This window comes from Cheilinus undulatus, linkage group 23 (genome assembly GCF_018320785.1).
Source record: "Cheilinus undulatus linkage group 23, ASM1832078v1, whole genome shotgun sequence".
Taxonomy (NCBI): domain Eukaryota; kingdom Metazoa; phylum Chordata; class Actinopteri; order Labriformes; family Labridae; genus Cheilinus; species Cheilinus undulatus.
The window spans coordinates 4,172,620-4,189,567 of NC_054887.1; the positions used below are offsets into that span (position 1 = coordinate 4,172,620).

Here is a 16,948-nt window from a genome sequence, read left to right on the forward strand (position 1 = left end):
AGGCTCTGCCCTTTCCCAAACACTGTCTATGGGAGGTTTTCCAGATGGATGTGTGAAACAAACCCATGTTGCGTGTCAGGTTATGCCATGACGGGGTTGAATATCTTTGAGACTTGATAAGTTTCATCTGGGGAAACCACTTGAAGCGTTAGTTGGGTTGGAGCTGTTTTATTTTACTTGAAATGTGGGTTGAATAATTTCGATTGCAACTGCATTGAACAGTTGTTTCCACAAATTTCTTTTTATTTCCAACATCTGACGAGTCTCTCAGCCTGTGTGGGCTACAGTGATATGTGAAGGATCGTGTTGAAGTTGACAATCTGGGCTACTTTGGTGAAACACGTGGATTATTTACAATTTAGGAAAAATCAAATACAAAAAAAATCTAATAATTTATAGCGTTCAAATTCTTAAACAATAACATAAGAAAACATTTGTAAATAGTGACTTTCTTTTCCATCTATAAATGACATAAAGTGCCACGTTCCTCATATAAAAATAAACTCTAATTGTTTTGAATGTTATATAAAGCCCTAAATAAACATTTCTGAATACATTAAGGGTGCTGTCCAAAAATAGCTTTCAGGCCTTTGATCCTCTTGTACCCCCTTCTGTGTGGTTAGCAAACATGCCATCCACCCAAGCAGGCCTAAACCGCGCTGGAAGGCCTTGTGTAAGCAGAGGCCACGATGTGGAATTCCATGTCTCTGCTGTTCATGGGAATGTTGGATGTATCTGAACCTGATTGCACCTCTATGGAGTTCCAATGAGGCTTACATGCTGTTCTCAGAAGTCAAGAGCCCTCTGAAAACAAAACAGTGAACACAGTCAGGATGGAAAGTGCCATTCAAACTGACAAGTTTGGATGCTTAAAATAGTATGGGAATATTTTATGCCTCTTTGGTTCTTGGCATAACAAAAGGGTCTGGACTTGGGAGGGGAGGGTGGGGGTCCATGAGAGAGATGTCAGCACAGCACTCAACAACACAATCCCCCAATTTAACGATATCCCAGAAGGAAAAAAGGAAGAATGGGACTATTAGAGTGCAAAAGAAATTTTAGCAAAATACGCCTTTGATAACAGAAGAGATGGAGCTGCAGTAAACATAACTCTATAAGACTTAAGCTCTAAAGCTTCAAATGTTCCAGAAGCAAGTGGGAAAAATGTTAGAAGAGCAAATAAGTTTGCTATCTGTCCTATCAGATATTTGTACATAAATAATCTTGTTTTATTTCAGTGTTCAAACAGAATACAGTGTGAGCATACAGTTAAAGTCTTCAGCCGTCCTTCATGCCAGTCTGAGGCGCTTCGGCCTTTCCAGTTTGACACCTTTTCTCCAGCAATGGTTTGTTTTCTTCCAGTTGGGAAAAGCTACATCTTTGCAAGATGCCTTCAAATATCACTCACAGTTTTGAACCTCTCTTCTTTCTGAATTCCCCAAATCTTGCATTAGTTTTTCCTTACTTTATGTAATTCCAAAATAGGAAGTCAAAATGTGCAAATTGTTAAATAAATACTTGAGTCCTTCACTTCAAATCCACTTTGTCATCGCCTTCCTAATCTTCTCCCACTGTCTGTTTCCCCCTCAGGCTCAACTCTTCACTTGCAGGTGAAAACTTCTGATTTCTCACTGCAGGTGTTGCATTTGACAAAGCAGCACCAGTGAAACTTGCAGTTGCACTGCCAGATGCGCGTGTAGTGGTGGGTGTTGTAGCCCCGGCCACAGCACATCACATTACAACTGTCCGTGAGCGTGGAGGTGCCGTTGCACAGTCTGCCCCGTGTCCCTGTGCTCCCCGTGGCTGTGTCCTCCTCACAGTAGTTTGGCGACCGCTCCAGGTACACCAGGTCTGTGTCTGTGGGCTTCTGGTAGCCTCGAGCCTCTTTGAGTCGTAGGAATGAGGGTTGGCGCAGCCGCGAGGCTCGGACAGGCTCCACTTGAACGGCGTCGCTGTAGCGTTCTTTCAGGAGATAACCGATCTCTCTGAATTTGGGCAGGGTGATCCAGCAGGTCTTAGTGGTGCAGGAACCAGATACACCATGACACTTACACTCCAGCTTCATTCTCTCCTCCAGGATCTGGACACACAGAAAAATGGTTAAAGGCAGAACAGAATCTGTGTGGTATTACTGTATAAATTTCCCTTTGAATTCCTGTCAGTGAAATCAGTTAACAGCAATTCAAATCTGTCTCTCTTCTGGTGAGCAGGACTTTCTGTGGACACTTCAACTTTCAGCACACTAGCCGCTGTGCCAACTTTATGTCAGAACACACGGGGAAAAACTCATTCCCCAAAACTGCAGTCTTTAATTAACGTTACCTTTATTCAGACCACATAATGGCGAGAAAAGTGACCAGACCTGTTGTGCAACCGTACATATTGAATTACGACGTGGTTTGAGCCACATTATATTATAATGACATACAAAGATTGTCAGACGATAAAACTGACAGGTGACTGGTGCGACTTGGCTTGACATTAATGCCAAAGAATCCCCTTTATTTGAAGCTGATATATCATTTTAAGGCAGTAAGATTTTTTAGAAACTGAGCCTAAAATTAGATCATCTTGTAGCTTTTTTGTCCATAAAACAAGCCAAAACCTTCTCTTCTTCTTTAACTTTACTGCCTTCTGGAGGAGTCTGCCTTTGGCTGTGGTTGAGTCAGAATGTGTGGTGATCTCTGGTGCCTGCCACTTAAAGAAGAAGAGAGGGAGGCTTTAAAGAATACACCCTGTTACTACTCAACATACAGTGCCTATAAAAAGTGTTCAGTCACTTAGATGTTTTACCCTTTTATTGATTTTATAATCCAGTCATGATCAATATAATTTGAAGAAGAGTGAAGACAGATTTCTACAAAATAATGCCAATTAAAGAAAAATGTGTATTGTAAAATAGGTGAATGCATTAATATAGATCAGTATTCTTGGTTACTATTACACTGTGAAGACTAAGGAACACTCCAAGCAACTCAGAGAAAAGGTTATTGAAAAGTATAAGTCAGGGGATGAAGACAAAATAATCCCAAGGCTCTGAAAATCTCCCAGAGTTCAGTTACATCCATCATCAAGAAATGGAAGGAATGTAGCACATGTGTAAATCTGCCTAGATCAGACCGTCCTCACAAACTGAGTGAGTGTGCAAGAAGGAGACTAGTGAGAGAGTCCACCAAGACACCTATGACTACTCTGAAGGAGTTCCAAGCTTCAGCAGCTGAGATGGGAGAGACTCTGCAGACGACTGTTGGCCGGGTTCTTCAACAGTCAGAGCTTTACAGGAGAGTAACAAAGAGAAATCTCAGATTAAATCTGGACTTGAGTTCACCAAAAGGCATGTGGGAGACTCCATGGTCAAGTGGGAGAACTTTTTAGACATCAGACAAGATGCTAAAACACTGCACATCCCCACAAACAAACCATCCCTACTGTGAAGCAAGGTGGTGGCAACATCATGCTGTGGGGATGCTTCTCAGCAGCTGGCCCTGGAGGGCTTGCAAAGGCCGAGGGTAAAATTAATGCAGCAAAACATCCTGGAGGACAATCTTATTCACTCTGACAGAGATCAACGGCTTGAGAGAAGGTTTATTTTCAACAAGACAATGAGCCAATGATTTTTTTTAATATGTGTATTATCACACTTAAAATCAATACCACAGTATTAAAAAACAGCATTCTTTTTCTCATGGCTGAAACATTAATAGAAACCAGCCTTGTATGTATGAATCAGGTGTTAAATTCTTAGTCTAATACGGAGAAAACATGGTGTAATCTCCCTTTATTCTAATGTCATACATCTCTATTATAGATCCATCTTTAGTGCTGCTATCTCTGTCCTTACCTTTCGCCCTGCTTCATTGTTGTGCAGGTTCATCAACCGCCGGGCGTTTTTCTTGATCTCACGGGCATCAACAAAGCGCCGTGAGAACTCCACGCCGTACTTCACATCGGCCGAGCAGCCCCCCCACTTCCAGCCCTCCTCCTGGTCGTGGTAGCCCTGCTTCTCGCGGTCACAGCCGCACTGGCTGAGGTTGCCCTGGCTACAAGCTGTGGTCACTGCATGGGCAACTCCAGCCGCTGTGATGGCGTAAGTGAATGCTGCTTCCCTGCTGCCTGAAGAGAGAGGGAAAAGTCTGAGTATACTTGAACATGTCCAACGTCCCACTGATTTATTAATCCAAAGTAAATCATTAGAGTGGACGACTTTGCCTTAAATCAGTGATACTCAACGTGTGGCTCTTGAGCCACATGTGGCTCTTTTGTGGTGATTTGTGGCTCTTTTATGTCTGAATTTAAAACATTATTCCCCATAAAACCTTAAAAAAGGGAAACTTTGACCTCAGAAATTATCTATTGCAAGTCACATTAGTCAGTTTGTTTCACACACTTCTCCAGCTGGCTTAAAGTGCCAACCTTAATTTTATTGTCTATTTCTGTTGCCCTTTTTTACCCATTTTTGCCACTTTTAATTTATTTCAATGCTTTAAGTCTGCTTTTGCCACTTCTTTTGCAATTTTTTGTCAATTTTTGACACTTTTTCACCTTTTTTCCTCTTTTATCTTGCTTTTTGCAATTTTTTCCTGTTTTTTTCTTGCCATTTTTTGTCACTTTTTGTCCATTTAAGCTGAATTGCCATTAAATGCCACTCTTTTCCCCATTTTTTCCACTCTTCTCTCCTTTTTTTCCCATTTTTCCTACCTCTTTGCCCATTTTAGTCACTTTTCCACTCATTTTTTGCCTTGTTTTATTGTTCTTTTATGACCATGTTTGCCACCTGTAATTCAATCTTTAGTAACTTTTCACCCATTTCTGCCCTTTTCCTCCCATTTTTTCACTTTTTACCCATTTCTTTTGTCATTTTATGTCTAATTTGCCCCTTTTTCGCTCATTTTGCCCCTTTCTTGCTGTTTTTTGACCATTTTTGCCTTCATTAACCTATTTTTATTATGGTTATTTCCAAGAAACGGTTAAAATTTATGTCGATACTTTACAGCATGGCATCTTTTTGCTATTTTGTGTTGGTTCTTGGGGGCTCAGCATTTATTAAATATGAATGAGGGGGCTCCAAGGAAAAAAGGTAGGGAACCACTGCCTTAAACTATGCAGACAGCGAGCATCACAAAGCAGGACTGTGTTTGAAGAAGAGGGCATGAAGAAGGACTCAGATTTATAAGCAAGAAGACAATATCAATCAATGTTATATTTTTGCATCAAACTTCAGTTCTTTGAACACACAATTTAAAGTTATAGGATAAAGAAATGAACTAATTTCAGCCCTTAAGACAGACTTTACAGTGGAAGGAATGATGATGTGAAAAGGTCTGATGGCCAAGCCTAAAACTCCACAAACTTAATCATAAGGCCAAAAATCACAGCTGATATCAGCAGATTTTTACAGTCATAAATATTAATTGTAAATTCGGTATCTTAGGAAGTCACTGGGCCCTGTCAGCTCTGATACTGTCAAAATCAAATGTGCATATAGTTTTAAAAAATCGTGATTGGACACATAAGGTAAAAAGGTGTATTTGAGCCACCTTAAAAGAGAAAAAAAGATGATGCATACATTTTTTTTCAGAAAATACATTATGTTGGGTTATAAAGTTGTGTCTTTACAAGAAAATTTAGAATTTTGACGCTTGAAAAATTTGCAAAAGAAATTTTACTATTAAAGTCACAAATTTTAACCTTATTCAAGACATACATTTACAGTGTCGTAAAGTCAAAACTGCAAGAGAAACCAGACTGAAAACAGTGGCTGGATAGGGCTAGTTTACAGAAATGTCTCCTTCAAGCCCAGATGATAATGATAATGTGATAAAATCACATTGATTTCATTATTGATCAGTACCAGTCAAGATCTGATTCGGCTTTCAACTGCAGGACTTGTGAAAGGAAAAGTCCCACCAACCTCAAGGTGTAGGATCCTCCAGAGGCTTGCAGTCATGCATAAACCTACTATTCAGCCCCCCCTAACCAATGCTCACAAGCAGAAACGGTTGCAGTGGGCCCAGAAATATATGAAGACTCATTTTCAAACAGTCTTGTTTTCTGATGAGCGCTGTGCAACCCTGGATGGTCCAGATGGAGGAGTAGTGGATGGTTGGTGGATGGCCACCATGTCCCAACAAGGCTGTGATGTCAGCAAGGAGGGGGCGGAGTCATGTTCTGGGCCTGAATCATGAGGAGCGAGCTGGTAGGCCCCTTTAGGGTCCCTGAAGGTGTGAAAATGAGCTCAGCAAAGTATAGAGAGTTTCTGACTGACCACTTTCTTCCATGGTACAAAAAGAAGAACAGTGCCTTCTGTAGCAAAATGATCTTCATGCTTGACAATGCTCCATCTCATGCTGCAAAGAATCCCTCTGTGTCATTGGCTGCTATGGGCATAAAAGGAGAGAAACACATGGTGTGACCCCATCCTCTCCTGACCTCAACCCTGTTGAGAACCTTTGGAGCATCCTCAAGCTAAAGATCTATGAGGGTGGGAGGCAGTTCACATCAAAACAGCAGCTCTGGGAGGATATTCTGACATCCTGCAAAGAAATTCAAGCAGAAACTCTCCAAAAACTCACAAGTTCAATGGATGCAAGAATAGTGAAGGTGATATCAAAGAAGGGCTCCTATGTTAGCATGGAACTTGGCCTGTTCAGATGTTTTTGATTAAAATAGCTTTGATTTCAGTAAATATGACCTCCTAATGCTGCAGATTCAACACATGACCATTTTCAGTTCTTTACAACCTATAAAATGTTTAGAAACTCTGTCATGTTTAATAATGTGGAACAGTGCATTTTGAGTTTGACTTTAAAAATATTCTAAATTGTCATTTGCATTGACTATTTAGGAAAATCAGAGAAGAATATCATATGCATAATAATTTTGATACAAATTGACCCATTCATTCAGTCATTTTTGAAGGATCTTGGCATCTATGTGATAACTGCATCAGAATAATGAGAGTGAAGGAAACACAAGTGACATCTACTGGCTGACTGCAGGAGCTTTTTCTTGGTTTTCAATCTTTTAATGTTTTTCATCAATGGAACTTCTCACGCGGCTTGAGTGTCATTCCTCGAACATCTTAGGCGGTCCACATTATTACAGGCAATGATACCACTGTTGTGCATGCTGGAATAATCTGTGGCCAGGCTCGACTTAGATGAGCCCAGTCTTTTGTGTGTCACCGTTTGAACTTCAGAGTAAACATTTTTATTTATGCTGTGAAGAGGGAAATGAATTTATTGCCACTGTAATTGGTAATCAGATACCCTTCCTCTCTAATCAGTGTAATGCAGAGCTGCTCTTTCCTCAGCAGTATTAATGCATGGCGTCTCTGGTAGAGGCGATTCTAATGGCCCCTCGCCAACCCGACAAACTCACTTGCAGAATCCGTCAGGCCTGTGGTTCCCCTCCATCCATAACTCATAACAAACGCTGAAGTCTTCTCTCATCAGGCTAAATCCACCAGCCGTTCAGATATGCTGTATGGTGAGCATTTCTCAAGGCATCGGGCGCACGCCACGGCCAAACAGCCATCACACAACTCTGTGATTTGTTTTGATTGTACGGCAGCATATGCAGGGTTCTATTGTTGCCATCCAGCTGCTGGAGCTGACTTCAATTAGTGGTTTGCATGAATCTTTCTGGTCTTTCTCACTGCTTAATGAGTGGATGGGCCCAGCAGGTCAATCAAATGAAGTGGTGGATGGTACATTAGCAACACAAGAGGGGGTACGGCCCATGCTTACATTCCCATTTTTAAAAATAGACACACAAACCAATCCTAATATCCATGAGCCATCCAAGCTAAATATTTGTGTCCTTATGTTAACTAACAGTCTGGGTTTTTACGCCGATCCATTAAGAATTTGTATTTCAGAGAGAAAGGAAGACATGTGGATCAAACCCGGATCCAAAGTGTCTCTCTGAGCTCGTTTACACACCACAAGAGAAAAGAGACATTTCCTCTGACAAAAGAAATAAAAGGATCCAGACGTCCGTCTGCCCGTCTCCTGTGTCGACAAAAGTGATTGCTCCCAGAGCTGCTAGATTAAACATGGATCCAAACCCACAGCAAGACCGCAACAAAACATTGCAGACTGAAACACAATTTATATAAGAGGTTCACATTAGGAGCAAACAGGCCTCTGTGAGAAATAAAAGCGTGAGGAATGCTGAATAAAACAAGACGGGGCGTGAGGGGCTTTGTTCGTCTGAGATGATGTAGATGTTGTTTAGAGCAGGGGTGTCAAACTCAGTCACAACAGGGTCCGGTTTAAGAACAGGCCTAACTGAGAGCCTGACAGAGTCAACATTTAACCGTAAACTGGAAAAACTTATTTTCACCTGTGATAGAGTATGGGGGGGAACTTTGTACTGATGAGAAATGATTATAAAATGAAAAAGTCAAAGTTTATATGCCCATAATCAGAGATAAAATGTCAAACTTATTAGTTCAAAAGGTCAAAACAAGAAATTAAAAGTCAAAGTAATGTTGTAAAAAGGCAAATATAAGAGATAAAAGTCAAAACCATGTGTTTTAAAAGTCAAAATATGAGATAAAATCTGAAATTATGAATTAAAAAGGTCAAAATATGAGTTAGAATTTTGAACTGTGAATCTTGAAGGTCAGAATATGAGATACACTCAAAATAATGACTCTAAAAGGTTAAAATATTACTTAAAATTCAAAATTCCGAATTAGTACAAGTCAAAATATGACTTAGGGTCAAAATACGATTTAAGTTTTAAAATAATGAATGTAAATGGTCAAAATATGAAATAAAAAGTCAAAATAAATACCGTACAAGGTCAAAATATGTCAAAATATGTCAAAAATGTCAAAAGTATGAATCTAAAAGGTCAAAACATGAAATAAAACAAATATAAGAGATAAAAGTCAAAACCATGAGTTTTAAAAGTCAAAATATGAGATAAAATCTGAAACCATGAATTAAAAAGGTGGAAATATTAGAGTTAGAATTTTGAACTGTGAATCTAGAGGGTCAGAATATGAGATACACTCAAAATAATGACTCTAAACGGTCAAAATATTTCTTAGAAATTAAAATTCCAAATACATAAGTCAAAAAAATGACATAAAAAATCAAAATATTGAATCTTTAAGGTCAAATTATGAGTTAAAATGTAAAATAATGAATCTAAACAGTCAAAATATGAAATAAAAAGTCAAAATAATGACTCTAGAAGGTCAAAATATGACTTGAAATTTAAAATTCTGAATAAAAAGTAATATATGACATACAAAATAAAAATAATGAATTTTAAGGTCAAAACATGACGTAAAATTTAAAATAATGAATCTGAAAAGTCTAAATATGAAATAAAAAGTCAAAATAATGACTATAAAAGGCCAAAATATGATATGAATTTTAAAATTTTGAATCTTAAAGGTAAAAACACGAAATAAAAAGACAAAATATGAAATGAAAGGTCAAAATAATGACCCTAAAAGATCAAAATGTGACTTAAAATTTAAAAGTATGAATCTAAAAGGTCAAACTATGAAATAAAAAGTCAAATTTTAAATTCAAGTCAGAATTGTGAGATACAAAATTGAAATAAAAACACAAATTCATTTCTTTTCCCACCTCCTTGACTTTCATTCTCATTATTTTCCCCCTTTCCATTTGTCTGACTTAATGAGGATATTTTAAATCATTAATGTTGAATTTACATTTTCATACTGGCCTTCACTTCACAGCATCAGTCTGAGCGACGTCAGGTTCTTATGATCAGCTGATTCACCCTCACAGCCCAAACATTACCCGTCTTTCAAATCCATTCAAAAACGTTGAGATTCAGAATAAAACCGGTCAAGGATTGGCCATAAAAGCATTATTTCTGATTATCAGTGGAATTTCTTTGGTTCATAAACTCAGTCATTGAACCATTATTGATATCTTGGTCTATCTAGCCCACAGATCCGTGTTATTAGCTGATGACTGAGGCTCTCTGTCATATAATCTGTAATCTGATCAATAATCCACCACAGAGCTCTTTGAGTTTATGCTGCAGTTAAACAGGAACAATAAACAAACTTTAAATCATACAGGTTCACCTCACGTTTTTATACTGGGGGAAGTCTGCAGACCCCATTCTGGTGGGCCTTCAGTTTGACACCCCTGTTAGACTTAAAACTTGTACATTTTTTTCTGCACTGTCGGACCAAACAAAAAAACGGGGTTAAAAAAGGGTTGTGTAAATTTAAAAATCCTAAACAGAGATGATAGAACTCATTCTTAGTTTTAAATGAATGGAACTCAAACAGCATAAATATTTTTGTCATTGTACTCAGAATATTTGACAATCATCCCCTTATCTGCATACTTTTCCCAGAATGCATGAGTAACATTTTTACTCTGGTTAAACTGAATTTACTTGCATTATTTGGCAGTAGAGGAGCACAGGCCCTCCAGTGTTTTATTTCACTCTATTTGGTACAAATTTCACCCTGTTTCACCTGGGTAAAAACCCTGGGTACCCTTCTCCCCCCTGTGTTACACCCGTGACCCCAGCTAACGGTACCGTTGGTGACTTCTAGACATGCTTGTTTATGGTTTCTACAGTTAACCTATCTTAGGTAGAATGGCAACTTAAAATACCTTTAGAAATACTGTTTTTGCAGTGAGTACTACGTTTTCAAAGCGATTGTTTGCCTATAATATCTTGAGTCTTATGAACATATCAGGGCACACAGTGCACAAAAAAATGCACATGATTTGAAGTATTGTACATTCAAAGTAGATGGTTCAGCTCAAGTATGGCACACTCAAAGTAGATAGAGAAGATAGTTAACATAAAGCTAGTGCAGTACACTTCCATTAATAAAGTTAACACTGGTGTTTATCTCTCAGAAATATTAGGTTGGTGTTATTGCAGCTCATTTAGAACAAACAAGTCATTTCAACTCACAAAAGTCGAGTTTAGTTGTTGTTTTTGAGGCAACGAGTGTTTTTTTTAAGGAAAGTTCAACTTATTTTATTATAAGGTGTGGAAAATACCCTACACTTAAAAACTCTGTTTAAATCCAACTCTAAACAATGTTTGGAAAACAACAACAACAACGTTTGTGACTCCAGTGAGTGACAGGTGCTGAACTAGGACGTCCTTTTCCATCAGTAAACCGTCCATGGTGTGAGAGTGAACTGTTGAAGGTGGTAATACAATATACTTGTGGTAACATTAAAATCCAAAGCAGCTATTTCAGTTGTATTTCTCAGAATTAATAGAATACATTTTTAGTCTAATGCAGGAGTGTCAAACTGGCGGCTGGGGGGCCAAATCCGGCCCATGGCACAGTTATACCTGGCCCTCAACATTGTATCATATTTTCATTATAACTGGGCAACCAGTATGAGGTCTTCAGAGTTCCTCCAGTATAGAAATGTAAATTTAACATTCATGATTTCAGATATCCTCAGTAAGTCATACAAATGGAAGGGATAAAAATAATGAGATAAAAAGTCAAAAGTGTGGGAAAAGAAATGAATTTGTGTTTTCATTTCAATTTTGCATCTTACAATTCTAACTTGAACTTATGATTTTGACTTTTTATTTCATATTTTGACCTTTTAGATTCACTATTTATAATTTGAAATCATACTTCGACCTCTTACAGTTATCATTTTGGCTTATTTTTTTAGATTTTGACCTTTCAGATTCATAATTTTAACTTTTAAGTCATATTTGACCTTTTATAGTAATTGTTCCTACTTTTTATTTCATAGTTTGTCCTTTTAGATTCACTATTTATAATTTTTAGTCATACTTTGACCTTTTATAATCATTATTTTACATTTTATTTCATATGTTGATCTTTTAGATTCATAATTTTATATTTTAATTCATATTTTGACATTAAAAAAAGGGATATTTTTTTTTACTTTATTTCATATTTTGACATTTATGATTTACAATTTTAAATTTTGAATCATTTTTGAGCTTTAAGAGTATCTTTTTTCAAATTTTCTTTCATATTTTGACCTAAAAGATTCACAATTTTACATTTTAAGTCATATTTTGACCTTTTAGAGTCATTATTGTGTTGTTTTGGATTAACTATTTTTAATTTTTAGTCATATTTTGGCCTTTTTTAATCATTATTTTGCCTTTTATTTCAAAGTTTGATATTTTAGAGTCATAATTTTAAATTTTCTTTCATATTTTGACCTTTAAGATTTACATTTTTAAATTTTATGTCATATTCTGAGCTTTTAGAGGAGTTATTTTCACTTTTATTCCTTATTTTGACATTTAAGATTCATAACTTTAAATTTAAATTCATATTTTGACCTTTTAGAAGAACTATTTTCCATTTTTATTTCATATTTTGATATTTTAGATTCATAATTTTCTTAGCAGAGGAAAATGTTAACTGTATATGGAAAATACAATGTGTTGTCTTGTAATATTTTACAATTATTTACGATTTTAAGTCATTTTTGACCTTTTATAGAAATCATTCTTACATTTTTTTTTTGATAGTTTGTCCTTTTAGATTCAGAATTGTAAATTCACAGTGTCTTGTTTTTTTAACAAAAGAAACTGACTACAAAATTAGATATACTCATGTCAAGCTAAAATCTTGGATTTTTATTGTTGACATCAAAGATTAAATGAAGTTAAATTTACTTTGCCCAGATTCATTTTTCCTCCTATCTGTAAAATTCTGCATTTTAAACAGACTGACCTACTCTCAGCTCTTGTCCAAAGACAGTCCTCTCCCCCAGGGCCGAGCAGTTCCACCTTCCATATCTGAACTGGTACTGGCACTCATTGATGCCCAGCTGGGCGCCTTCGCCGATGACAATGATGGCATCCGGGCGACTCTGACAGAGGGCTCTCTGCCGGGGGGCCAGTCCTGGTATCTTGTTGCAGATTATGTTGGCACCTAGAGCCACTACAGAGGACAGCGCCCTGCACACAGAGAAACAGGGATCAATGAGAAGGGAGAGAAAAATGCACCAAATCAGACTTCTGGATCCACTGAGCTGTTCAAACATTACCTGGCTGTGTTAATGCAAATGGTCTGATTGTTTGCTACAAAGTTTCTTTCAAGGCAGATTTTTGAATTCAAATTTGAATTGCTCTAATAGGTAAGAGGAACACTGAGAAACAAATTTACTACCCTTCAAAACAATTAAGGACAAAAATGTCCACTTCCATAAAACTGCTATAAAAACTAAACAGACTGATATTTTATTCTGCTTTTTTTTGTGCATAAGTCTCTTAAACAACTTCAGCTGTGCTCAAAACTACCAAACATTCAATCATGTTGAGGTTTTATGCACACATGCAAATGATCTTGAAGTGGCCTAATAAGTTCAATAACACAAGCACAAAACTAATGAAATGACAGGCTTTTAATGGACAGGCCTATAATGGGGAAATGGTGGATTTTGGTGATGAACAGTAAAAATGACAAATTTTACTCTTTTTCTCAAAAATGAAACCATAACATTACAGAATACATTATTTTATCATGCAATGGCTATGAGGTAAAAGAATGTGGTTTGAATGGGAGTCAATGGGACGTTTTTGTCCTTAATGACTCCAAAGGGTAGTAAATTTATAATCAGATGCTGCACAAAAACTAATGATGCATCAAAGTCAGTATTTTGGCTAATGTTTGACATACCCAGGACTGATTTTAAAAAACACCCCACACCTCCCCACCATTAGTAATCCGGAAAATAATTCATGTTTTGTGTGTGTTTTTAGAAAAAATATGACCATCCTCTAACCAAACTAGAATTTAAAGGGTTAAAATCCTGAAATCTATCCAGTAATCATTTTTTTTTTATTAGAACTGAAGTTGATCAAAAGATTTGACCAAAAAAAAAGAAGCAGAAAAAAATATTATTGTATGCTATTTTATAGCTGTTTTTGGAATTGGGCGTTTTTGTCCTTAATGACTCGAAAGGGAAGTAAATTTATAATCAGATGCTACACAAAAACTAATGATGCATCAAAGTCAATATTTTGACTAATCAGATTTAGAAATAATGCCCCAGCCATCCAACATTTGGTTTAAGGAAGAAAAACCTTTTTTTCCCACTTTTATTCATAAAAAACAACACTGACTTTGAGAAATCAAACTGGCATTTAAAGGGTTAAAATCCTCAAAATGATTGAATGTTTGGTAGTTTTGAGCACAGCTGAAGGTGTTTAAGAGATTTATGCAAGAAAGCAGAAAGACGTGAATCTGTTAAGTTTTTATATCAGTTTTTTTGGAAGTGGACGTTTTTGTCCTTAATGGCTTTAAAGGGTGGTAAATTAAAGTGATGCCTGAGCGTTGATTCCAGAAGTGGGTCTGCTCTGAATGTGAGGACCTGCCTCTGCTCTGTATGGTGCAGCAATCACCCTCTTTGTGAGCAGCCTGGATCTTTTAGTGCCATAAGAGAGAGCTCATTACATTCCCCCGTGCTTTACGCAGAGCATGGCTCAGTCCAGCCTGACTCTTTTCCATATGCTGCTTTCAAATCAGGGCTCTTGTCTGACGAGGTGCTCCTAAAGACAAAGTGGTTGCGGTGTAATGTGTAAATCCATCAGAGCAGGTTATCTCATCAGCTGAGCTCATATTAGGACGTCAAAAATCCTGTAGATTGAAAACTGGCTTCATTCGTTCATCGACTCTGGTCCATTTATGACAAAGAGCTGGACTGAAACAGACATGACTGCTCATATTCTGGGGATAAAAGCCACAGCTCCTGGTCCGTGGCAGCGTGATTGAATTGTGGGATAAAATCAAGATGATTCAATGACAGCAGTCACGCAATTCCGTCCTCTCTGTGCATGCTCTCTAGACTTTGGCTAACTGGAAAGTTGAATTTTTTCCACTAAGAACCATCTCTGTGGCACACTGGAACAACATCATACCACTAAAGAAATACTTGAGATGTATAATCTGGCTTTAAAGTTGTAAAAATCCCACAGAGCGCTCTCTCTTTTCAGAATAAAACACCTGCAACAAAATCACAAAAGCTTTAAAGTGCGATCTTATTATGCGCCTCCGCGCGTAATTGGCAGCTGTGCGCATACGGCACAGCTGTCACTAGCACATCAATCCGACTCGTGCTGGAATAAAACAAGTGCACTGATAGGAAACGTACAGGTAGCTACCGCTGGTGAGGATGAGGAAGATCTGCGGGTAGTAGACGGACAGCAGCGCACTGCGTGACGAGATGATGAGCATGGTTGCGCATTGAACAAACGTGGTTCTGCTCCCTTTGAAAGTAAGAAATGAAAAAGTGAAGTAGAAGTGAATATATCCTTTAATCGAGGGTCCCAAAGCTCCGTCTCGTCTTTGTCCCGTGGAGAGGTGCCGTCTGTAGCTAACGGAGCCGTAGCGCGCTGCAGCTGCAGCTCCAAGCTCCGCTCTTCACGCGGTGGAGATGAGAGGCTGCATCCTACGGCCGAAGTGCGCCCCGCCACCTGGACTGACAGAGGACTGGGTGCGAAAAAGTTAGAGAGAGAGAGAGAGAGAGAGAGAGAGAGAGAGAGAGGGGGAGGGTGTGGGCAGATGGGGTGCCGGATGAACGACGCGTCCCTCACGTCTCCAAAAGTGAAAGTGTCGTGGCACTGGAAGGGTTACGTGTCCTGCATCAGCCCCCGGGGTGAGTCTGCACCCTCTGTCCTCACCCACAACTCACAGAGCTTCTGTTAATGCACTTCCTGTTGTTGGATCTAACCTGTGATGCCAGCACTTCACCACGCAACCCAAAAACTCAGCCATTCCCTGCATATCTCACCTCGTTCCAGCTAAAACCAAGAGATAAATAACTCCATGACTGCACAGATGCTCTACTTTATGGCTGTGGATTTTTCTTACAGTTTAAAGGAGTAGTATTTCTTTAAAGAGAACTTTCAAAAAGCCAGCTGTTGCTGATTGAAGTAGATGAAATGGTGAAATTTAGTTTGCAAAGCTGGAATCAAACAAGTATTTAACATTAGTTCATGGTTCATTAACAGCAGATTGATTTCCTACATTTTTATGAGGGAAAAAGCCAGAAAATATTAGTTGTAGTACAATGTAACATTCTTCAATATAAGCCTTTCCTTCAAACAGAATGACCATTTTACTGGTGATGTTAACACTGTGGATGGACTAAACCATTAGGGATGTAATGTTAGAGTATTGTCGCTAGACCGTAAATGCACAGATGTCAGGATGCCAGAAAATGGAGCAGAAAAAAAACAGAGACAACTTTATTTGAACAGAACAGAATGAGACAAACAAAAATGGGCAAAAAGTAGTAGCAGGAATGGGAAAAAAAGTGGCCAAAATGGGCATAAAGTGGTCAAAAATGGGTTAAAAGTGGCAAGAAAATGTCCAGAAGGGGCAGAAATTCGTAAAAGGGCAAAAATGCTACAATTATAGGCAAAAAGTAGTTGCAAAAATGGGAAAGAGTGGCCGAAATTGGTGTAAACTGGGACAAAAATGGGAAAAAAGTTGCTAAAAAATGTCCAAAAGAGGCAGAAATTGGTAAAAAGGCAAAAAAGCTACAATTATAGATAAAAAGTAGTTGCAAAAATGGGAAAAAGTGGCCAAAATGGACGTAGAGTGGGACAAAAATGGGTTAAAATGGCAAAAAAAAAAAAAAAAAAAAAGGTCCAGAAGGGGCAGAAATTCGTAAAAGGGCAAAAATGCTACAATTATGGGAGAAAAGTAGTAGCAGGAATGGGAAAAAAAAGTGGGCATAACATGGAAAAAACGTAGGTTAAAAGTGGAACTAAAAGCAAAAATAAAAAGTGGAGGGAAAATGACAAAAAGCATCAATTATGGCCAAAAAAAGGGTTTATATGGGTGCAATGTGGCAAAAAATAGGTTAAAAGTGGAAAACATGGGCAAAAGATGTGCAAACCTTGGGTTAATAGTGGGAACAAAGGAGTGAAAAGTGGGAAAGAAGTTGCAAAGTAGTCAAAA

General features: G+C 37.9%; 1 protein-coding gene across 1 annotated transcript; it reads right to left on the reverse strand.

Moving 5' to 3' along the window:
- Positions 1-1,600: 1,600 nt before the first annotated feature.
- wnt7ba (wingless-type MMTV integration site family, member 7Ba) lies at positions 1,601-15,217 on the reverse strand. The gene is made up of 4 exons (XM_041780895.1): positions 15,135-15,217; positions 12,713-12,939; positions 3,842-4,113; positions 1,601-2,080 (listed from the first exon to the last, which is right to left on the reverse strand). The coding sequence occupies exons 1-4, from the start codon at positions 15,215-15,217 to the stop codon at positions 1,601-1,603; spliced, it is 1,062 nt and encodes a 353-aa protein (XP_041636829.1).
- Between the last annotated feature and the right edge of the window lie 1,731 nt (positions 15,218-16,948).